We start from the raw sequence: 23,813 nt of genomic DNA on the forward strand, positions 1-23,813 counted from the left end.
TTCATGCAGTTTCTGAGGCATATGTTGTAAAGCACATAACTGCTGGTTTTTCAAGGCTTGGTTTAGAAGGTGATGGGAAGAGCTGCAGTTCTTAAATGATGGTGGCAGCTGTATTTTAAGACATAAAAGGGATGGGCGCATTCACTGTATGTGAGCATGGATGGCAGTCTGCTGTATTGCCTTACTTCATCCCAGAATCATACTTCTGCCAGTGCTTGTCTCTTCCTAGGTAAAATCACAACTTTGAGACACTCTGTGGTCTGCTTCATTGCTTTGCCTGCCTGTAGTAACTTTACTTAATATCAGCTGATGTTTAAAATAAGGATTCCTGGCTAATTTCTGTCTGCTGGAAAGGTAAAAAAGTCCAAGTGGGGAAAGATGAGAGAACAGATGCAGGAAATAGTGAGTTTTCCTGGCTATTACTGACTCACAACACTGTAAAGTAAATAATTTGGCTTACTGTGCTGTCTGCTCTCACTGCCCCACCAACATTTTATCTGTAAGAGGGGGAGAGTAAGATGCCTTCCAAGAAATCATGATGATATCCTGAGATGAATGGCTCATGAAGTACACCAAATACATTATTAATTTGAAAGATTAACATCTGGCCTAATAAATAATTTGCTTCACTCAAAGCAAATTGGATTCTGTTCTAATCTGTGGGATTCATAAATCAGATCTTGTTCCATTTAAGGCTATTAAAAAACCAAAACTGAATATGTAAAGTCCAGAATGAGAATGTTCCACCCTAGCTGAAGAAAGAGGCACAGGTCTCTTCCTTACTTGTGTTATGTAAGGATTAGGAGGCCCTCAAGATGGACTGGGAGTGGGAACTGCTGGGCTACTCAGCTTCTCCACCTGAGAAATGCCTAGGAAATAACCCACTTTTGCTGTCTGAAAAACTGCAGCTCATTCTCAGCATCGCTTTTTTCTCTATGTCTTTCAAAAGTTTGGGCAGAGCCACTTGTTATCAGATCAGCATAATGAAGGCAGCATTTTAAAGATGCACTGACACACAGGCCACAGTGCTGCTTGTTTGTGGTAGGGCTGGCACGGCAAAATCCTTTCATATTCCTGGAAGAAGCATGTGGCCTACCCCATCTGGGGGGAAGAAAAAGTGAGCACTGATGCTCTAGGGAATGTAGCTTTCAGATTTGGCTTAAATTTGCCACGCTAAAGCTTTCCTGTAAACATTCTCTAGTGTGCACTAGATTCCAGGGGTTAAGTATTCTTCAGCCATAACCAAGCCAGATCAGCTGTAGTGCTAGAGCTGCCTACAAAGACAGAATTTTGTAGTAAAATGAGTAATACTTTTTGTGTGCTAAGCATGCAGTAAATTTCTATGTTTTGGAAAGCATAAAAATAAAATGCCTGATTATTGCCTTGTTGATACAGTTGTAGCATCTTGAAAGTTTTATTTCAGCATTTAGAAAATGAATCAAAGATACAGTTTTGTGAAATACCTGGTTTAAAATGCCGTGTAGTATCTTCACTGCTTGTCTAGTCAGTGCTCCTTAGACTGTGGCACAGTTAATCTGAGCACATGGATAAATCACATCTCTGCCACTTAATGCAGTCCCAGCCATAGGATGGCTTTTAGAGGCTGGTAGTTACTATTCAAACATTATGGATTTATGGAACCTTTCTAAACTATAGGTGTATTATGTGTCACATTGAATCATTCTGGGCAGTTTCTTTTAAAATCAAACTCCAATGTTAGACTTGAGGTTACCATGTTGTCACTGAGACTCTGAAACTGGTTTGTGTAGTGTTGCGGTTTTATGGCTGACGTGTATGTTATCAAGGAGAAAAGCAGCAGGAGCTGCTTTTCCATTGAGCTTCACCATCAAGCCAAAATGTGAACATTTTTTCTTTTCAGAAATTTGTGGAGTGGGAATAACTCACTCTTAATATGGAATGATTCATGCACAGTAACAGTATTAATATGGTGTTGTATTATCCATCTGCCTACTACCTTTTAACTCTTGTTTTGAAACAGACTTAAGGTTTTGCTGCTTTTTCCATAACACCAGTGAGCTGTACTGTTCTATGTTTGCTCAAGCCCCTGCATACTTGACCGTGTTAACTGTTAGACAGATTCCTCACTTATGCCCTTGCCAAGTAGCCAGTGTCTAGGCTTTGGCAGTGGTTTTATAGCCTTACAGAAACTCCTAAAAATGTCTGTTTCTGATTTGGTAGGTGCAAGGGTATGTCAGGCTTGGTATCATCTTACCTTCCTGCTGTTTTCTCTAGGGTGATATCAAGGGCAGGTATGACTGTACTTTCCTTACTGCCCTGGTGGGGATCTCTGAGGGAGCTTGTCAGGACACTGCAGTGCTACTCTATGGGACATGTACAGTTTGGATGCAAAAATGCTTTTTTGACCCTATTGGAAATACCCTGCTACAAGTGTCAGTTTAAAATGGTTGCCGAAATCTCAAATGGACTTGGAATAAGTAAATGCTTTGAACTGGACTGCTCTGCTTCCATTGATCATTAAAGGAAGTAATAATGGCATGGTGGTGTGCATAGGGAGTAGGTTTGTGTCTAAAATTAGCTTGTTTTGATTATAGTGCTGTAGTAGCCAATTAAAGTGCTAAGGATTTTTGTGCAGAAAGCTAACAGTTCCTTGAATATTTTCTTTGTAGCTGCTTCATGAATTTGGATACATGTTCCTGTAACAAAAATCTTAACTAGCCAGCTGCCAGCTTTGTGGAGACTTTCTGCTCCTTTTATGACCTGTTTACTTTCCAAATAAGTAAATGCAGATCTTTATCACTTACATTCCTACTGTGAAGTTTCTCTGAGTATTGCAGGGTTTCCTTGAGTTGTATGGGAACTCATTTGTGTCTTTTGTCAACTCTGGAGAGCATGAATGGTTGTAGTAATGAGCTGGGTAAAATCTCTGGGGTTCACAGACAAGGTCAGCCAGAAGCTTCTCTGCTGCTTGTCAGTTCTCTGAGCTACCGTGTTCTCTAAGGGAAAGTCCTGTACCTCTTCTCTCCTTTCTTCACCCCCATCTTAGGATGACTTGCAGCCTTGGAGAGAGACTTACCTTCTCTTGCTGGAGGCTTGCAAACCTTTCCTTGTCCTTCTGGTTATCAGATAGGGGAGCTGTGAACCAGGGGAGTGATGTTTGCAGCAGCGTAGGGTGTGCTGGAGAGCACACCATTCCATTCTGGGAATGGCAGGGCAGATAGGAAGGATGCCTCCCTACTGTGCTGGAGCCAGGTGTTGCTTCAGAGCCTTGTGAAGAGCTGGTGCACTGTGATGAGGTTGGATGTTGACTGGATGGGTCTGAATCCTTGACTCCCTGTGATAGGAGTCAAGAGCTGGAGATTTCTTTGTCACAAATCCAAGAAACACAATTGTTGCAAAAAAATGTAGCTTTGAAACCTTCTGTGTCGTGTTTTGCTTTTCAAGTAAAAGCTTACTCATTTGCAGTGTTTTTGAAATGAGAAGTGCATATCTCAAAACTGAACTTGGTCCTGAAACTGTACACCAGTAAACCTTTCCATGTTACTTGCAGTCTGATTGGCCAGTTGTCTGTTTATCTTAATGTAGTCTCTGGTTTTGTGCCTATGCTCAGTTTGTTGAAATAAGTGTGCATCTATCTGAAACTCCCTAAAACTCTGTTCAGCCTTGTAGCAAACATTTGAGTCCATCCAAACTTCTGGGAGAGAAGTAGGTTGAACTTTGTTGTGGTGTTGTTTGCAATATATGTCAATGTGTGTGTGTTGTTGTTGTTGTTTCAGGAGCTCTTGGACAAATATTTAATAGCTAATGCAACTAATCCAGAGAGCAAGGTATTCTACCTGAAGATGAAGGGAGACTACTTCCGATACCTTGCTGAGGTTGCCTGTGGTGATGACAGAAAACGTAAGTACCTTGGGTCTTTCACAGTTCCGGTCCATGGGTGAGGGGCCAGGAAATGAAATACACAGACTGCAAATTCACATGAGTTAGCTGTGTTTCAGTCAGAAATCTCCTGTTTTCATACAGACTGAGAGCAAAACTCTGACTAGACCTTAAGTATGCCAGGGAATTTTAGCTGGTGTTCCTGTCATCTACCCTAATTCCTGAATAAATGTCCCATAATGCTTATTCAAATTTTCTGGAAAAATAGTGCAAGTGAAGGTATAGTATATATTTAATGTTGCTTAGTTTGTAATTCTTACTAAAATGAAGTTGGTTAGGGAGAGTAAACAAATATCTGTAACATTTTGTACTCCATGGTAAAGTCCTGTTGATCTAAAATTTTAACCATTTCACTGTGAAGCAGACTTCACTGTAGTCAGTGCATTTATAAAGAAGCCACAAAATTACTAGGTTGATATTCTAGCCAAAAAGTGTGAGCTTTACTCTAAAATGATTGATTTTAATAGGAATAATACTGTTCCTGAACTTCTAGTTTAACCCTTTGGATTCAGCAGGAAAGGCCTGGAACTGCCACTTGATACTGGGTATCCTGAGACTGTAGACCTTTCCTAGGAGTTAGAACAGGTGCATAAGTAGTTGTGAGTACCTCAGGAACCTCTTCTGGGGAAGATTTTAACTGTATTGAGGAGATGTATTGAATTAATTATTAAAACTGTCTTGCAAGGTGTCCAGATAGTGTTGTGATGCTCTTGGTATGGCATAAGCTAATGATCTATTTCTACATAACAGACTCAGGTTAGTTGTGCAGTAATGCTGTGACACAAAGGAGAGGGACTGTTGGAGCATGTGGATGCTGCAGTAGCTGTTCTCTGGGGTTGGGCCTGGCAGGATCTGGCAGTGTTGGCCTCCTGAAACTGATTGCAGCGCACAGTGGGAGGACAGGGCTGGTTGTCACTTCAGTAAAGGCTTCATTAGTCTCCCTCTATTGTCAGAGCATTCAAGCTGAAAGATGAAGACACAGAATGGAGTAAAAGTCTTTGCATTAATGTGTTGCATTCAGGAATTCTTAACCCTTTATCTACTTCAAGTAGCAACAGCAATTCCAAGGGTAGTAGTGAAAACTTGCCTTTGGCTTTCACGAAGATCATCTGATTTATACTTTGTCTTGAGCAACAGCTACAAATCTGGGCTTATCCAAGCACAGAAATACCAGCTCCTCTTGGCTAAAATGACTGCAGTTAAATGGCACACATGCTGATAGGGGATACAGTGTAAGAGGGATTGATTGAATATAACCTTGTTAGCAGATCCTGCTGGAGTTTAGCTCTGAAGTTACAGCTGATGTTTATTACCATGCAGGCTTTTCTGCATAACTTCTTACAAACTTCAAGACTTTAAGCTTTTCTGATATTCCACCTCTAAGCATCTGTTTTTCTCAACTTCAAATATATTTTATGTACTTACTACAAAAAGCTAATTTATCTCCTGGATTTGCTAGCTTTTTACCTTCTTTCACCTATTCTCAACAAATGGGTAGTCCTTTAGCACTCATTACTGTGTAATACTGAAATATCCAAATCTGTCTTGACTCTTTTCAATACTTACTAAATTTTACTTACCAAGTTCTTTTACCAGCATTTGTTAGAGCAGTGCTAGTACTAGCTAGCTCCTTCACAGAGCTGTATTTTGAGCTCTGACAATGATTTTTTTTTCCCCTGCAGTCTCCCTGCATTCTGCAGCATGTTTAGGGCAGCTGTTGGTCCATTGGCTGTCTATCAGAAGTGAATCTGGAATAGACTATAGGTAGCACTTCCTGAAGTACTCTGACCTGGTAACCTCTTTTCTCTGTGGTGTTTGTCCCAGTTATTTTGGGCACGACACTGGGGCTTTTTTATCTTGGCCTGTCTACACGGAGTTTTGGAGGCAAACCTTCAGTTTTTCCAGAACGTGTCATACATGCCTTCCAGGCTGCCTCAAGAAATTGGGCCTTTTTTACTCTGCACACATAACTTGCATGAACATGTCCGTCCTGTGCAAGGAATGAAGTAGGAGTTCTGTAGAAAAAGTAATGCACAAATTATTTTTTTCTTCCCCCACCTAAAGTACCAAAGGCCACTGAAGCGATACAGTAGTCTTGGATGCTTGTGTTTACCAAGTTCTGTGTGTTTATCTTCTCTTGAATACCTTTGCTCTGTAGTAGCTTAGTTTTCTCCCTGTGTTTTGTTAGTGTGGCAAAACAGTTTGCTCCCTGTGTTGTGTCAGTGTACTTAAGATGGGTGTACAATCATTACTTTGATTAAAGTAGGTGCAGTGTTTTCCTAAGAACAGGCATACATACAGCTGTTCAGTCTCCTACTAATGGAGTGGTTTAGGTAGAAATACCTTTTTAAAAAATGAAACAAACTTAAAACCACTTTGTCATTCTTTTACAGAAACAATAGAAAACTCACAGGGAGCTTATCAGGAGGCATTTGATATCAGCAAGAAGGAGATGCAGCCAACACATCCAATTCGCTTGGGTCTAGCTCTTAACTTCTCTGTATTTTATTATGAGATTCTCAACAATCCTGAGCTTGCCTGCACACTGGCAAAGACAGTAAGTATTTTTTAAATTTTTTTCCCCAGTATGCCTGCAGGGAAAGTAGAAGAGAGTTTGTGCTTAAAACTGTATGAATTATGACTTCCTAGAGTTTTTGAAGGAAATGATCTTACTGAAAGTTTCTGGTTTCCTAAGTCATATTGTTAGCAGGTTGAAGGGGTAGAAGCAGGCTGTATTTACACTGTGACTTAAATTTTCAGCAGCATGGCAAGCTTTTATGATGTCTTTAGTATGGTTTTGTTTCAAATAGAGCAGGTCATTAACTTCTGATGTTGTTGTTTTTTTTTTTTTAAGCTACCTTTTCTGATAGGTTTAGTTTCTGCTTGCTTAAATCAGTTAATAGAAAGGCTAAAGATGGTTTAATTATTCCAGGCGTTTGATGAGGCGATTGCAGAACTTGATACACTGAATGAAGACTCATACAAAGACAGTACTCTCATCATGCAGTTGCTTAGAGACAACCTAACAGTAAGTTGCTTTTTTAAGTATTACCTCATTCTGTTCTCCACGTGTTTGCTTAGACTGAATTTGTGATGGAAAAAAAATCTTATTTTGTTCTAGCACAAAGCACAGCACTGACTTGGGCTGTTTAGTTATGGTACCTTTTCATAACTCAGTTTGAATGTTGTGCAAGTTGATGTCCAACTTCATGCTGTGTAATCTGGAATAGCAGCCTGGTTAGCTCACATTCTTCCTGGTATTATGGTCTTACGGTAGAGGGAAGAAGGGGCATTCAGCCCAACCTAATGTAAAGGTAGACAAGGAATTAAAACAGTCATCTGTGATCTGTCAGTGAATCTTAGTCAAACTTTTTTGATGACTACCTAAAAGCAGAGTTTCTCCTGGTGTACATCCAGGGCAGCTTGCTTTATTTGTTGTCCCGATTTTCATTCAAAAACTCAGAAATTTCAGTGTACTAAGAATAAAATCAGTTTGCTTGAGATGAACCATTTAAGAGAAGTGCCTTATGGAACAATTAAGTTGTATTAAAATATGGCAGCTTTTCAGAGAATATCCTCTCTGAATAATTACTGTATTTAAACTTACAACAACATTTATTTTGTGATAGTCCTTCAGTAGAAGTGTCTGTTGTTAGCAAAGTGAAGTGCTTAGCTTCGACAACCAAAGCGACAATCCACACTTGCAGTATTCAGTGTGCTGCATTTGAAATGGAAGTTGCCTGTGGAGCTGCTGTTGAATGGCCTGGGATCGATGGCACAGCTCATTGTTAAGCACATGAGTTTGAGTTATTGAGAACATGTCTGTTCTGCCTGAGGGGAAAAAAGCTCATTGTGCCCTGTGCATGGGGTGCTCTGTTCAGTTACCTCCCTCCCAGCAAGTACTGGAAGCCAGGGTTGTGCAGTGCCAGTGAACTGGTACTTCATGGGTATCCTTAAGTCTAATTCACTATCATTTCCTTACGGTTAGTAGTTGTCCCTTTTTGGAATTCAAGCTGCACTTCTGAAAGCTGACGCTTTTTATTTTCTTTCTAGTTATGGACATCAGACAGTGCAGGAGAAGAATGTGATGCTGCAGAAGGTGCAGAAAACTAAACTGCACGTGGGGCGTCATTCTCCCTTTCCTTCTCAAGAAACCTTTTTACACGTCTCCATTCCTTATAGCTCCACTTGGATTTCCTATAGCAAAGAAAACCCATCCATGTGTATGGAAATCAATTTATAGTCTTTTCACACTGCAGCTTTGGGAAAACTCCATTCCTTGATTTGTGTTTGTCCTGGCCTTCCTGGTGTGCGGTTACTGCTGTAGAAAAGTATTAATAGCTTCATTTCATATAAACATAAGTAACTTCCAAACACTTATGTAGCGGACTAAAGTGTACCTGGTATTTAAAAACAAATCTGAACCAGTTCCTGCCAGTTGACTGTGTTTTGTATTACAGTAAGATATGAAAATGTAGTTAATTGCAACTAAAGAGCGTTCCACATAGCATTTAATTCTCCACATTCCCTTCTTATTCTGCAGGGTTTCCTTTCCATAATTGACTTTCACATGATACTGTGTATTCGTTTCAGTAGGAATATGGAAGTTCTGGGCCAGATCAAGTTGAGCATTTAATGTTTGGAAAACCACAAACTGAGTTGCTTCCCGTATCATGTAATACAGAAGCTTGTGTGTTCAAAAACAGGGGCTTCACTTAATCTTCAGTTGCTGCTGTTTAAGTTGATATCCCTTCCCAATAAAAGTTCACTTACACTCCTGCCTTTGTAGTTCTGGTATTCACTTTACTATGTATTAGAAGCAGCATGTTACTGCTGGAGTACAGGCAGTGCTTTTTGGCAGACTGAAGTGCATGTCATTTCTTAATACACTGGAATGGGAAAACCAATTGAAGTTCACATGTCCAAGTATAAAATTTAGTACTTTTCCATGCAGGTTTGTGCACATGTGAGAAGGTGTCAAGTTTGTCCAGTGATTGTTAGAGAGTTTGGACCACTATTGTGTGTTGCTAATCATTGATTGTAGTCCCAAAAAAGCCTTGTGAAAATGTTATGCCCTCTGTAACAGCAAAGTAACATTAAATAAAATTACATTTTATAAACCACCCACTGTTGACTTGTAACAATTCCATATAATAACTTAAGGGCTGAACTTAAAAAAAGTAAGTATCTGGTGCTGGAAATGTCTTTCTCAAATTTATTGCATACTTCTTAAAAGTCTGCTTTTAAAATAACTTGTTTTAAAAAAATACCCTGGATAACTTCTTATAGTTGTTCTGACATGTGGACTTCTTAATCATTAAATCTCCTAGAGCAAATGGATTCACCTTAGCAATGAACTGAGAAAAGATAGCAAATTTCTTGATACTCTTTCATGGTTTACAGATATTCTCAACTAAATGATGCAATTTTTTTGTAATCTGTTGGAATTCTCTGCTGTATTTCTTTTTGTTGTGCTTTTCTTGATAGATTTCATTACAGTGTTCCAGCTACATATTCAGTAATGCAGAGGAATTTGTTGTGCTCTAGAATGTTAGCTTGTGTGCTGCTACATCTTGTTCTTAGATACATTTAGTGTATCTACTGTTTTCCCTCATTTTTGGAGCTTTTTGTAACAATATGTTGCTCTGCTTTTTTCTTTTCCCCCTAGACCCCTGAAGAGGTTTTTTTTTCCCTAAATCTCTGCCTCTTACTTTCCCATGTTGGTGGGTTTTTGAAAATATTTAACTCTTGTTAGTGTTGTGGCTGGACAAGAAATCACATTACAAGAAAGGATATTTATTAGTGGTCCTTGAAAACTTCTGGTGGTGTACCTTCCACCTTCCATGTTTTTATTTATTATTTGAGCGTGCACGGTGTTCAGATTCTGTGCTTCAACTGACATGCATTACTCTAAAAAAACTGGTATCAATTCCATTTTCTTCATGCAGTCATTTTGAATTCCTGTCAAAGTATTGTGTGGCAGGACCCTACATAAATTCATGCTTCTTAATCAGTGTTTTGGTTTTGTAATTTCCTCTCACCCACACATTTCTTGCCGATCCTTTATTTGTTTCATAAAGGTTTTAGCTCCTAAGTGCTGCCATTCTTCAGTAAAGCTGTTTGGGTACTGACATGTAGCAGTCAGCTTTATCTGCTCATTTAAGGGTTTGCTTTCTTTGCTGTCTTCTGGCTACTGTCTTAGCTTGCACTACATTTGTCAGCTAACACTGTTCTCTTGTTTCCTTCCTTTTGTACCTTGAGAGAGTTGTCAGTTTTCCTTACAGGAACAGCAGCTGGGCCTTCTAGCTAGATTATAGCTTAATTTATTAAATGTGCTTTCTGGTGTTTATCAAGCTGGGCAAATTCTAGTTATGTTTTGTTGATTGCATCTACGTTTTGCATGCAAAAAAGGCTTGAAACTGCAGCATCAGCTTTTAAATTTTAATAATAATGAATACAGCAGCATCTCTCTTCTTCATTACTTCCAAAATTCAGCCAAATATTTGCATTGTTTCAGAGGAGAGAGGGAATGAAATGTGATGGGGAATGGGATGATACCACAAATAAAAGGGATGGATTTTAATTCCCTAAATTACTTTGCTGATTCTTTCCCTCCCAGGTAAACTTGGGCAATAAATCATCATATGTAGGGAAAGGGCAGACTTTCCTGGAAGAGTACAGACTTTAAATTCCCATTGTACAGCTGAAATCCCAGACTTGTGTAACAAGAACTAACTGCCCTCTTGTGTGAGTGTGGCTAGATGACACGGCTGCTGAAAGCTCCAGCAATTACAGCTTGGCCAGCTTTCAGCTGTGTAAAATGCCAGAGTGGGAGGGTGAAATGTTAGGACCAGCTTTGGATTACTGCCATGATATTTTCCGCTACACTGCAAAGACTCCAGTTTCCTAGAGGAATGCTTTGTCTTTTGCCACATGGGCATGAGTACACCTGATAATAAACTGTAGCCTGAAACTATGACATCAAGTATTTTAAAACTTGTATACTAGTTTAAAGGCAGTTTGTCTGTAGTGTAGGATCTGTGTATTGATATCTGTAGGAATTCCTAAGCAGAGATTCTGTAAATGCCATTAGAAGTGGCTCATAAGCTTTTTTATTGTAAATTATATTCTTTGTTGTCCTACCTCTTTGCTTAGTTAAATTCTCATTCCTGTTGTGGTCGTTTAGGCCTTGGCTTCAAATCACATATGGCTGCTGATGCTAGTGAGCAGATGCTGGGTATTTCCAATCTGTTTTAAGTCTGTCGGAAACAATAAAAGAGGGTAATTACAGTCCTGTAAAAAGGAGGAAAATGAGAGGGAGATGTTTGTTTCTGTGCTATGAATTACTTAAATTGCATTCCCTAGGGAAGTCTGGTGTGTGACAGCCAGGGAGTAGTGATAGTTTGGTTTCAGCAGTAACAGCAATAACAACACTGTGCGTTATAGCATTCTTCACATAACTTAAGGCTTCCAAAGAGATTTTGTGGATGTGTTAAGAGACACTGAACCCTCGGTAGTACAGGATGCATGAATCAGCCCAGTGAAGTTTATAAAATACTTGAGTTTCTATTCCTAGAACAAATTATGCCAACGTGAACCAGGAGGTAACAGAATATAATATTTGGGCTATTATAAAATGGCAGAGCCAATGTTTTCCCACTCTCATCCCTTCTGAAATATCCAGGCTGACACAAAAAGCTGCCTTTGTTCTGTTAGCATTATTTCATTGGTTTCAATGTATGGATGACTTAAACTTCATTTATAGAGCTAATTTGATTAGACTGAATGGTCTGAACAAAATCTTGCTGTATGGTTTAAAAGTTTCCAGTAGTTGGTGAACTTCATTCATTACTTAATTCACCTTTAATGTTAGAATTAATCAGTTTAAATACTGGCCCTTGAGAATACAATTTTCAATTTTCATATACCAGGTCTTCAGTAGGGTTTTATACAAACATAGGCTAAGCACCCACATAAAATACATTTTTATTTGGTCACTTCAAAGTAAAGATACTTGTTAATATGTCGCTATGCCAAAATGTTTCACATAAATCTTAGTGCTCAGTAAGCATTGTGTCAAGTGGAAACTCGTGCCAGCTTATTGCTGTTGAGGTTTGTGGTTTGAGAGATGGTTGACAGTCTCATCAGTGGGAGGAACAAGAGGAACTTCTCAAGGAGTACCAGAGCATCACCAAAAAAGTTTGTATACAGTGGAATTGCAGCTAGAGCCAACTTAACTGGCCGAATTTTTGATATTACGTTTTGTCCCTCCCCTCAAGTTTTATACCCCTGGGACAGTTTCAGTAATGCTCAGTGGGAAACAAAATTACAGCTTTTGCTGGGCCCGCTTGAATTATTTAGCAGCTCAGTTCAAAGCCACTTTGCTGTGAAACTTCCATCCCTACGAATGTGTTTCTAATGTTCTGGTTACTCTACTGCTCCACTTTACTCCAGCTGTCCTTGCATTGCTCTTCCTTTCTACCTTGTCTTTCTACGGCTCTGAAGTGAGGACTGGGCACACTGGATGGTGATGGAGAGATGCTTGAAGGCACAAATTGCTCTTATCTCTTGGACATTGAAAATACTTGAGGGGATGGTCTGCACCCAGGTGACAGGTGTGTAGGATCCCAGAGGAGAGACGATCCAGCAAGATGATCACTACTGGAAGTGTTGTAAGGCATGAGAATATAGAAGAATAAAGGCTGTCAATATTGAATGCAAACACTGCTGTCTCTTGTTACTGCCTCCAGAGTGGAAAGGACTTAAGATGCTTTGTCACTTAAAAGTGGGGGATATCATGAATGAAGGTCTAGTGTGTGCTCAAGGCTGAAAAGATGTTTATATCTCTGCATGTGCTGCTCCATTCTACAAGTAATGAGATGGTTACAAGCTGTTCTGTACCAAGAGCACATGGTCACCTAGTGAATCTGTGGAATATGACTCAAAACCAGTAGCTTTGATAAATAATAAAAAAATATAAACTTTGAGAATTAAGAATATAAATGGTTTCTGTGGAGGATACAGCCTAAAGTGCCAGCCTAACCAATAGAAGACTTCTGCTTTGAAGTGGGACAACTTATGCTGTGGTTTATGTACTTAAAATAAGTCTGGAGGAGACCCCCCCCCCCTAAGTATCACATCCCACTCATTGTCATCACAGGAACTACACAGTATGTTTATCAAGCTGGTATTAGATTCTTTTCCTCCTTTAGTACTAGAAGCCTGTTCCAGGTCTTCATCCTGCTGATAGCTAGAAAGCCATGTAGAAGCTTTCTCTTAGCTAGTTTCTACCCACTTGTTTTTGTGTCAGTGCTGCCTGTTAGCTAAATCTTGTAAGCATTCTGCTGTCAGTGGCTCTGCACAGGGACTAATCTTAGATTGAGAGTGCTTCAGGAACATTTTGTGGTATGCAGGGGTAGCACATTGTGCAGAACTTCAGTACATCTGTAACAGTAATTGGTTTTCAGAGCTGGGTCCTAATGCTGCACATCCTTTTGCTCAAGGTTTTGCTGAGGATTCAGTTAATCGATGATCTGCAGTACTTAAATTGGTATTTTGTCAGTGATAATTTGGCTAGTAAGGGAGACAATTTGCTTTGGAGTGCATCTGCAAAGAATCTATTGCAAAGGGAAAAAACAGCTGAGGAAGAAGGAATTGTTTTCGTTGCTGAATAGAATGATCTTTAACAGCATGGGCATTGACATTTGAAAGAAATAAATATATTTTCTTTTTTCCAAATGACTGCTTTTTATAAAAATGGTTCATTTATTATTTCACTGTCTTAAAACATAAAAAGGAAATATTGCTTATCTGTTTTGCTTGTTGATGGGTCAATTGCAAATATTTTTGTCCAGTTTGGAGGAGAAAGGGTGAATCATTCTTGTCAAAGGCACTTCAGTTTTTTAAAGGTGCTCATACTTTCCAAATGTAACTTTTTTTTTTCCATCCAGGTACAAATATAAGATCTATATCAGCATCCTGGAACTTCATGTTGTATTCCTTGGCTTTCTGAATTTGACTTGCTGAGAAAACAAGGCAGGCCTTACTACTAATTAATAAATCACTACGATTAAATGGTGCAGTAAGAAAAGTAATAGGAAAGAAAACAAGTTGGCTGTTCAGTGGATTTGTAATACTGTTTTGTTTTTCCTCTAACAGTAGGAAATTGCTACACCCACAAAAGGTCTATAATTTAGTATGTTCTTCTGTTACTAACCACATATTTCCTCATCAAGCGGAATCTAGAAACCTGTTACTGCAACAAAGCCAAGGAAAATTGTCATGTCACTGTGGAGCTAATCAAGAATGTTACTACAGTAAAGCTTCACAACCCTGTCATAGAGAGCATGACATGCACAAACATCCAGACCCTGGGGACTCCCACCTGGCATGCTGACCCTTTCATGACTGATGAATTTTGGACAACCTTTGATAACTGCAATGACTACCTAAAATCATGGGATAAAGCCCATTTAAATTAAGACAAGGTCAAGTATTATTTATGTAAAGAAATGAAATTGAGTGTTCTCATGTACTTTAAAAGACAAGTAGGATAATAAGAATTTAACAATGACTTCAGGAATCTTATAGCATAGACTTACAGTGGAGATGGAATATCCCTGCAGTCTTTGTAGTTCTGCTGGGGAAAAAAGGAGAAGCTGTGTGGATTAATTTGAAGATTTAATAAGGCAACTGGAGAGCGTAACCTGTTTTATTCCTGAACTCTGCAGCACCTGAGAGTACTCTTCCTCTGTTGGAGAAGGAAAAAAGGCATTTTTTATCAAGAAAATCTTACGATTTCTCTAGTTAGACATAAAAAACAACTACATTTTCTTGTACTTGAGGTTGCAGTGGTCATGATCTTTTCAGAGATCTAAAGAAGATATTACTCATTTTGTCATGATGAGTTTGTTTCTGAACTGATGGGTTTCTGCTGAAGTTTCTTAAATGCTTTTGAATCTACTCTGATGGGAATGTTGCTGCAGGGTAAAGTTAAAACAAAATTCTCTAGTGGAGAATGATGGTCTAAAAACATCAAGAAATTATGTAGATAAGTGTGAGAAGGCAAAGAAGGATCAGAATTTAGTAGACAAAGGAAGTGATCCAGTGAGGTTGAGTAGTTTGTAGAATCCCTGCCCAACTTCAGAAAATGAATCAAGCCTTAAACCAAAATACATGGTCACATCTCTGGGTAAAACAAAGCAAATGGGCCCTTAGAGAAAGGAGATCAACCTCAGGGAAATATTTGGACTGCCACTTACTCATTCAAATACTGGGTTTACTCAATGAGCACAGTGATGGAGTGGTAGAACTTGGGGATTGTGTGCATTTGCAGGTATCGTGAAACACATGATAAAGCTGCCATAAGGGAAGTTGTGTACCATTTCCCTATGTGTAAGTTCTATCACTGTTCTTCCATTTGTGTTTATTACTTTGTTTTCCTTAATAACCAGTCCTGCTCTGTACAGTCTGAGTGTTTGCCCATTGGGATGTTCTGAGGGATGGGGATCCGAGCACTTGGGGTAATTTATCAAGGTAACCTGAATCCCTGCAGTCAGCTAGCACTAGTGCTGAGTCTCCTGATGACAGTCCACTCAGAGTATCACAAGTACTGGATGCTTCCTAAACCACTTACTGAATTAGTTGCTTGCTCCTTTTAGCAGGAAACCTATTGTTTTAATTGGTAGAACTGATTCACATAAACTATTTCCTGTCTAATGAAAACAGTGTCTCCAGTTATCCCAAATATTGCAAAATTTTTCTATTAAAAAGTTTTTATTGAAAATGAAATTCCAAGATTTGCTTTTTTTCCTTTGAAATGAATTTAAAATTGCTAGATCTGATTATCTCATTAAGCATTCTTGGCCAAATAAAAGATCCTCAAAAGCTCTTGGAAGACATAGCCAAATGGGACTCTGAATTGCATTGCCATCTTCTAAAACACGGTTGGAAAGATAACTGTGTGGGAAGTGATCCTCTGCAGGGAACAGTCATGTCCTGGCAACACGGATGGACCAGATGACCTAATTTCTCTTTGCCACTGGAGTTGTCTCTGATTCCCCAACTAGTCATGCAATCACATGACTCACAACAAGGATAAAAAATATGGAAAACATATCTCCCAGTGTAACAAATAAATCCTGTTATTCTTGATTCTGTCACCTTGCAAGCGCTGATTAATTGAATTCCATAGAGGCCTATATCATTATGTTGGTCTTCTAGATGAAATTCTTAAAACTGACTTGCCATCTGTTCTCCCTGGAATTCACTGCTTCCTCAGCTGCATGAGACATCTGCTTGGTGCAGTTCATGTGTGAATAGAAGCAAGACTTGAAAAGAGCTCAAAGAAACAGTTGCAGGAAGAATATACTCTATTGTCCAGTTTTAATGTTACCCCATACAACTAATCTACAAGATTTTGGAAGTGCAGCACTGTGCTGACTACTTCTCCATTGGGCTTGCTGTGCCAAAGTCTGCAGTTGGTTATACTGGCCTTAAGGTGACTTTTTTTGCAGCTGTTTATAATAATTAGCCATGACCTGGCTGTCATGATCCAAAGGAGACTTTCTTTTTTTTTTTTTCCTTTCCCATCACTTGGTACTTCTTGCTGGCTGAAGAGGCTACCTGTTCTCCCTGAGAGAGGCAGCCCAAGGTCTTGTAGTCTCAGATCTTATCTGCAATATGAAGAATTTTGGAATCAGCATTTAGATTATATCAAGTTTTTGAAATACATTTTATTAACATAACCTCATGTTGCAGAGTTTGTACATGGAATCTTACTCCCACTTAGTGCATCCCATCTGTAATCATTCTCCATTAATATTATTCACATCATACCTACAAACAAAACTAAACACAAAGGCCAAAGAGTCCTGACTGTAGCATTAAGATGATAATGGATTACAAGAATGCACTTAAAAATACCTGTATCTGCGTAGAGAGGTGAGGGTGTATACAAGATAAAGAACTTTAAAAAGCAGAATACACAGACAAATAAAACACTTTGCTGTTTTGATAGAAACTACACAAAACCACTGTATTGTCTGAAAGAGGATGCTTACCCTTGAGATCCTTCACAACTCTGATTTGCAATTAGTAGATGGATGCTCATCTAGCCAGCTGAGATCCAGGAGGAATTTGCCTCTCATACCCACTTTGGAAGAACCGTGGTAAGATTTATTTCCTCCTCAGTAAGAGAAAGTGGACTAGAGTGCTTCTTGCTAGAACTGTATGTCATATACTTTCTCTATTACTGCAGAAACCAAGGGCCTCTGCAATGCCCAATTTCTCTTGACCTCTTCTTGTACCTTACTTTTTAATAGTTGTGTCTTTTTCTTTAGGTATTTTGGGTTAGAGGATGTTAAAAAACTGTTTTTAAGCTTAGATTTATTGACAACACATTTTATGGGGCCTTCCAGATGTCTATTACAGACTTTCTTGGATGTACAAGATTGGACAAGTCCTGTGTTCCTTTGGCCCTCGTAATCAGTTCTTTCCTACTTATGTAGCCAAAAGCAGCACTCTACCCTGCTACCTGTGGAGCCAGAGACACAGAAAAGATACAGGCATGTATCATAGTTTTCCATGCACTGTATTATTCTTCTACAGTATTTTCCTGTGCAAAGCAATCCCAATTTCTCAAACAATGAGAGAAAATCTTCAAGCTCTTAAGAAATATAAATAAATACATGTGTACTATAAAAATATCATTGGTTAATAAGAAAAATACTGCCAAAATGCAGAAAGTTTAACATGTAGAAGTGAGGAGTGTCTGACTACTGAGGAACCTTTGTAGAAAGCATGACCAAAAATTAAAAATCTTACATTAATCAAAAATCTTATATTTTACATTAACATGTAAGCGTATTTCCTATCTGTTCCTGCTTGTTTTTTACCCTTGACTTGTGAAGCTTTCCTTTGTTTTCCTTTTCCAATTGAGAGATTATTGCTGTTCAGGGAAACTGCCTCAAAGACCTACTCCACTGAGACAAAAGTAACTGGTAGATACAGTTTGATGTATTTTTGTTTAGTTTTCTTCCTTGTCACTCAGCTTCACATCCATTTGCACCCACTCACTCCCAAAACTCCTGTTTGCTATTAGTAATTTGTTTACTTTCTTACTTCAAGGATCCTTAGGTTAAAAACTACATATTGCTTCTAAACAGTGTTGTGGGATAAAATGTATCAGTCTGAGCCTTACAAATTTCAGCAATCCAAAGGCTGTGCTGATTCATACTCCCAGACACTGATGTCTAAAGATTTTCATTAAATGGGAATTGCTGGGGTACAAAGCTCCAGTGGTAGCGTGTCCTTCTGGGCCATGTCTCCTCTGCTGACAGCCAGTTCCTGCACTGGATACTTGATCTGGAGGACCCCTCTGAGGTCACAGTTGTGCAGTCAATTTAGTCAACAAACACAAATCCATACTGGTTTTGAAATCGGCTGTCTCATCTCTGCTTGTCCTAGTGCCCCTCTTAGGCTGGCATCAGACCACCTGAATGCAAAACCACATGCAAGGATGGACAATTTTCCCTTTTCCCTTCCCCTCCCACAGTGCATGGTTCCTCAGGAAAAGAAATGCATGGGAGGAGAGGCCAGGAGCACTCCTCCTCCCCATGGCAGTGCAAATTAGGATGGATGATGTGGCAACATAACAAAAACCCAGGTAGAAGGATTCTAACATCCCTACTTGTCAGACTCAAGGCAGGTGTATTTGTCTACTTTGCACTGTATTCTGGGTCTGGTCTTGTAATGTTTATTGTTGGCTCAAAGTGAGTGACACGAGATTCTCATTCATTAGGCTGCATGATCAAAGTCTCTTTAGGAGAAATATCTTAGAGCAGTGAAAGCTCCTGAGTCTCAAACTGCACAAAAAAAAGAGTTGTAACTAAAAGACAGAAATTAAGATCTTCACCAAGGAAAGAAGCTTGGTATCCTTAGCAGAAGTGTCATTCCAAATGACCCCCTAGCAGAACACAGGCATGGTCAGCAAACCTGTTTTACTACAATTTCAGGTGTTCTGCATGATCTAATTTCTTTCTACCTTCACAAGTTGGGCTTAAGGGTGAAAACAAATTTAAGCATCAAAAGGCAAACCTTGTTTACAGTCCTCCTGTGCTTTATTGTGAGTGAGGCTGTTTCTGTCGTGTTCCAGAATGAAATGTCCTGGTAGTGATGCCTGTAATCAAGGAAACAGGAGAATATGGGATTAATGCAAGAAACAAAATGAGCTGATAATTAACCACAGAAAAATATTTCACTAAAGAAGTTTAACTCATTGAAATGAAACTATCTAAAGCAAGATTCCTATTACTTTCAACTGAGAAGTGGATTTGGAATCCTCTCTTTAAAATTATAACCTAAAAGATGCACCATATTCATGAGAAGTAAAAAGTGGGAAAATAATAATTAATATACCAAATAGTTTCAGTTGTGCTAGTATGTATATACTGAAACACGTATTTTATTTATAAGTATTTTGTTATATATATTTACATGTGTTTTTATATATATATATATGTATTTATTTATGAGATTTGACAATTTGACCGTGTCTGCTTGCAGAGGACTTTGATGTTGGAAATTAATTATAATCAGATGCTAACAACTTTTGGTTACTAAGGACCTTGGCTGACCCCATGCCAGTAACCACACATCATTAGCTGTAAGTCTGCAGTCCTGTAAGCCACTTCTGCCTTTGCCTAACTTGGATTTCAGGACTCAATGGGGACAGAAAAATGTTGTTAAAATTTTGTACTAAATACATTACTTTAATTATGGTGTCTTGGTTGAAGACTATTTAGAAACCACATTTAACAGTAATTACTGGTCATGTTGTCTGGAAAAAAACATAAATAAAAGTCTAAATCCTTAGAGATAAACTCCTCTTTTCTGGATGTTTGTATACAGGTAAGAACAGCTAGTTTAATCATTAATTAAACTTTTCAAATAGCTCATTTGAACATGGTTTAAGTTATGATAGGAAATACTAGAAGCTTGCACAGTAAAACGGCAGTACTAAAGCAATAAATTCAAACAAAATAAAAGAACTGCTCATGTTTATCTTTGCATTAATAGGAGCAAGACAAATAATATACATTTGAGGATCTTATGTCCTCAAACTGTTTTTCTACATTGCATAAATTGGACACACACATTTATAAAGTGCAGCTGTTTATGGCTTCATACTTTACTGTTTATGACTTTTTAGCTCAACATGCCTCCATTGCTCTTATTACACCATGCTGTCAGCCACTAACAAGGCAAATATTTTAATAAAAGTAGCTTACTTTCAATAATGCTTTGGAATTATAAAACCATTAAGGCTGGAAGGGACCTGTGGAAATGACATGATTCATATCTTCTCTCAGAGCAAGTCCAGCTTCAAGGATACAGGTTCCTCAGGGCCGTGTCTTTCAAACACACATAATGCTAAATCATCCCAATACTCTACATTGCATTAAAAACACTAATGCAGTCAGTTGTTCTCACTAATCCACTAACAAATACATTAAAGTTATCCTGTGTTAAAACTAGCCACTACACTTATTTCATCTTGCATAAACAGCAGTGTTGCTGGGTTTTTTTTTCTCTCAAGACTTTTATTTTTATACTATCTTTTTTTTATTTTAGATCCCTTAGTGCATAGTCATTAAGTACAAATATATTTGTATACCCAGTGGTGGTGTTTTTATTCTTGGGGAACTATCATTGCATTCTGGAGATTTGGGCTTGGTGAATTATGCTTTAGACTATTTCTTAGACACTCAGAAAGCAAATAATCTGTATTCTTAAGGGAAAAAGACCTGGATTTTTATCAGCTGTGGTAAATGAGAAAACCTGTCCAATAGCAGCACACTAAAATTCAACTGGTTTAATTTTGTTCTAATCACTTTAGTGTTGTAAAGGGCCCTGAAAAGTGATGTTTTCTTTAATCTCAGTATAATTGCCTCAGAAACAGCAGCAATGCATCCTTGCTTACACTGGCTCCAGCAATGTTTTCATCAAAACACACAGAAGAACTGACTTTGACAAAAAGGATGGTTTAATTTGCAGTGGACAGTCTGCTGGTACAGACATCTGATCAGTCTGTGATTCTGATGAAGGCACCTTAGCAGAATGACCACTGATACAAGAGTCCAGAGGTCTTGTGCAAACACTGCTGCCCTTACATGGAAAATATAAGTGGAGGCTCATGGGGTCTTGCCACAAGTGTTCCCCTGTGTCTCAATCTTCCCAGTCAGCTGTGTTGGAGGAGTCTTCCAGACAATCCAGAAATCCAGCAACTGCAGACCTCGATTCTGCATAACTATTTACACCTTCCACTCCTTTTTTCACCTCTAATTGTGAATACAAATTTTAAAAACCTAACCAGCCAACAAATAAACTTTAAGTGTACCTAAGAATTCCGTGTGATTTAATTACAAACACAACAATAAACCATATTCAGCATCATTTAACTGGCCAAACTGGAACAGTTTTTGTGAAGCTCAAAGGGAAAAGGAAAGGAGAAGGTATCAAGGAGATGAGCAAAAGCTCTGATGGCACTACAGAGTTTGGGTTTTTTTCTCTCTTGAACTTTTTCTTGGTCATCTTATTGACCTTCTCATCTTTCATGGCCCTTTTTATGACCTGTCTCAGGCTCCTTCTTTGCCCTGATCCCATGAGCCATCTTTTCTCAGCAACCCAGATAAAGCAAGAAAAGTTACCCATTGTGGACATCAGACAGCAGAGTAACTTTGATTCAGCTGAAGCCAGGTACTCAACTAGCATAGGATCAGAATTAGGCTTTCCCTGTGTGTCTTAGATATGAACTGTATCCTTTGAACCACATTCTTGATGATATTTGTCACACATTTCCTCATCAACTTCAAAAGTGTTTGAGTCCTTTAATTACAGTGCTGTTTACATACTATCTTAACTAACAGGCATTTGCTCAGAACAGACATTTTCACAAACACTCCCTTTATTATCTTCCCCCCCCAAGTGCAAAAATCATATACAAAGAGCCATATTACCATCCCTGGTTATATATAAATCAGTATGCTTTTGAGAACAAAAATATTAAAAGAGTAATAAGTGAGTATGAGTTCCTGTCCTTGATTTGCAGTAAACTCTGTGCTTATGCTTTCTGCTTTAGGGACCTTAGAAACTTCTGCATACCAGTTCCTCACCAATAACACTTTGCAGTCATGTGTGAGAAAAACAAGCTTGGTGTCACTTTTCATAAAGAAAATTACCTAAGATAATCACTTTAAAATGGGTCTAGCTCTGTACTTGTTTTCAGGTTATTTCCCAGTCCTTTTAAATTATGCTTTAGGTCAGCAGGAGTATAATAACTATGAACACTTGGCTCTTGCATTGCATATCTAATATATATCACTCAGTGCTCTACCACTGGAAAACTGATTCACACACAGAAAGGTGAGGAGACTTAGATAGAGTCTCTTTAACGGTACCTTAAGTTAGTTAGGTTAGCTGAAGTGTTTTGGCCAGTAGTTTCCTAACTCCCCCATGAGCCACTGGTATGGACTCTATAGAATCATATGAAAACATGGTTTTAGGTAGAATTTTAATAACAGAGTACAATAAATTTTCAGAGTTGACTAACTCCAGTGGTCCAAACTGTTTGAAGACTCTTGACGTCGCCTGACATTTATGATTACAGTATTACCAAAGTGCTCTAAGCTGCCTTATGATGGCAGAGTTGTGTTACCAGAGGGATGTAAGCTACAGCTCAATGAATAACACAGCCAGCATATTTGCTGAGGGCAGGTCTCTCAAGGCTCTTTACTACTGCTACACAGATTATACTTCCAACCAAACCACTGCAGGTAGCCAGGAGAAGGATGAAGAGGCTGGTATAGAAGGGAACAGGCCTTCTAGCAGCACTGTCCTGCAGCAGAAGTGTCCCTTGGAAGTGCCTCTCTCTCTTCTTGCTGTGTGTCCTATATCAGATCTGGCTGATGAGCACATCCCAGAGCAGTGTAATTGGGCAGGGCTGGGAGTGGCGATTCTGAGTCACATTTCAAGCATGCGGAACTGAAAGCCCTGCAGTGGAGAGAAATGAGGCACCATGAAAATAAGACATCAAAGGCATATAAATAAGAAGACATATTAAAAAAAATGTTGAAATCTCAGCTGATGGGCAGGTGACTTGAATCACACACAGGTCTTAAGCAGTTCAAATGCAGCTGCTTCACCAAAGCTCCATCATGAGGATGGGCAGTGTGGGTCAACTGAACCCTGACTGTTGGATGAAGTGAGCCAGTGCTGCCCCCGAGCCTGACATCAGTAGGCTGTCTACAAGTCCAATACACGTGCAGGCCCATTTTGCAGTGGTGAACTGTTGTCCCAGATGCAGGCTGCACATAGAGGTTTCCTTTTCTTTATGGAAACAGGTGGTATGTGTGAATTCTGGTCACAAGAAGATTTTGACAGTGTTCATAGGCCCAAGACATTTGGTGAACTTATCTTTGTAAAGAACTGATTTAAAAATAAATCCTCCTGGTCTCACTCACATACTCAGGAGAACTATTTTGTCTGAGAAAGAACTGTGAGGACTTGGATCCAGATCTCCTGCTCAGTGCAGGCACTTACACCTATTCTAAGTGTGAAGTACTTGCTAGCCTGGAGCAGCAATGCTTCACACTTATATTGCTCAGATATCAGTGAGTTGACAGGGTCAAAAATAAGTAAGGAGAATGAAACCTCCAGACACTAAGGACTGCAGCAACTCAGCAAAAAACTGCCTGCATTCCTCCAGTTCTGGGGTGAATGGGTTCATTCATCATTGGCACAATTTAGAGCAACTGCCCTGTCCTTCTGCTGCAAAGTCACCAGGTCACTACATGAGATCCTCTTGTCCTGGTCTCTCCCCTCTGTTGAAGCTTTAA

At 39.0% G+C, this 23,813-nt stretch overlaps 1 protein-coding gene and 1 long non-coding RNA gene across 5 annotated transcripts in view; one reads left to right on the forward strand and one right to left on the reverse strand.

Moving 5' to 3' along the window:
• Positions 1-9,041, forward strand: part of YWHAQ (tyrosine 3-monooxygenase/tryptophan 5-monooxygenase activation protein theta) — a 21,887-nt gene extending 12,846 nt beyond the window's left edge. For both annotated transcript variants that reach the window (XM_086875906.1, XM_086875907.1), the window contains exons 3-6: positions 3,756-3,879; positions 6,312-6,475; positions 6,851-6,946; positions 7,972-9,041. In XM_086875906.1, coding sequence (XP_086732032.1) covers positions 3,756-3,879; positions 6,312-6,475; positions 6,851-6,946; positions 7,972-8,031 — 444 coding nt within the window. In that variant the 3' untranslated portion in view covers positions 8,032-9,041. The remainder of the gene's footprint in view (positions 1-3,755; positions 3,880-6,311; positions 6,476-6,850; positions 6,947-7,971) is intronic.
• LOC111925945 (uncharacterized) overlaps positions 6,819-23,813 on the reverse strand; it is a 25,246-nt gene continuing 8,251 nt past the window's right edge. For 2 of the 3 annotated variants that reach the window (XR_015282763.1, XR_015282762.1), the window contains exon 7: positions 21,782-22,968. This is a non-coding gene — a long non-coding RNA (uncharacterized LOC111925945). Of the gene's footprint in view, positions 7,222-11,061; positions 11,178-14,519; positions 14,555-16,542; positions 16,593-19,014; positions 19,097-21,781; positions 22,969-23,813 lie in introns of those variants that run through there. The other variant, XR_015282764.1, reaches the window with a different exon arrangement.

Source organism: Cyanistes caeruleus, chromosome 2 (genome assembly GCF_971803275.1).
Source record: "Cyanistes caeruleus chromosome 2, bCyaCae1.hap1.1, whole genome shotgun sequence".
Taxonomy (NCBI): domain Eukaryota; kingdom Metazoa; phylum Chordata; class Aves; order Passeriformes; family Paridae; genus Cyanistes; species Cyanistes caeruleus.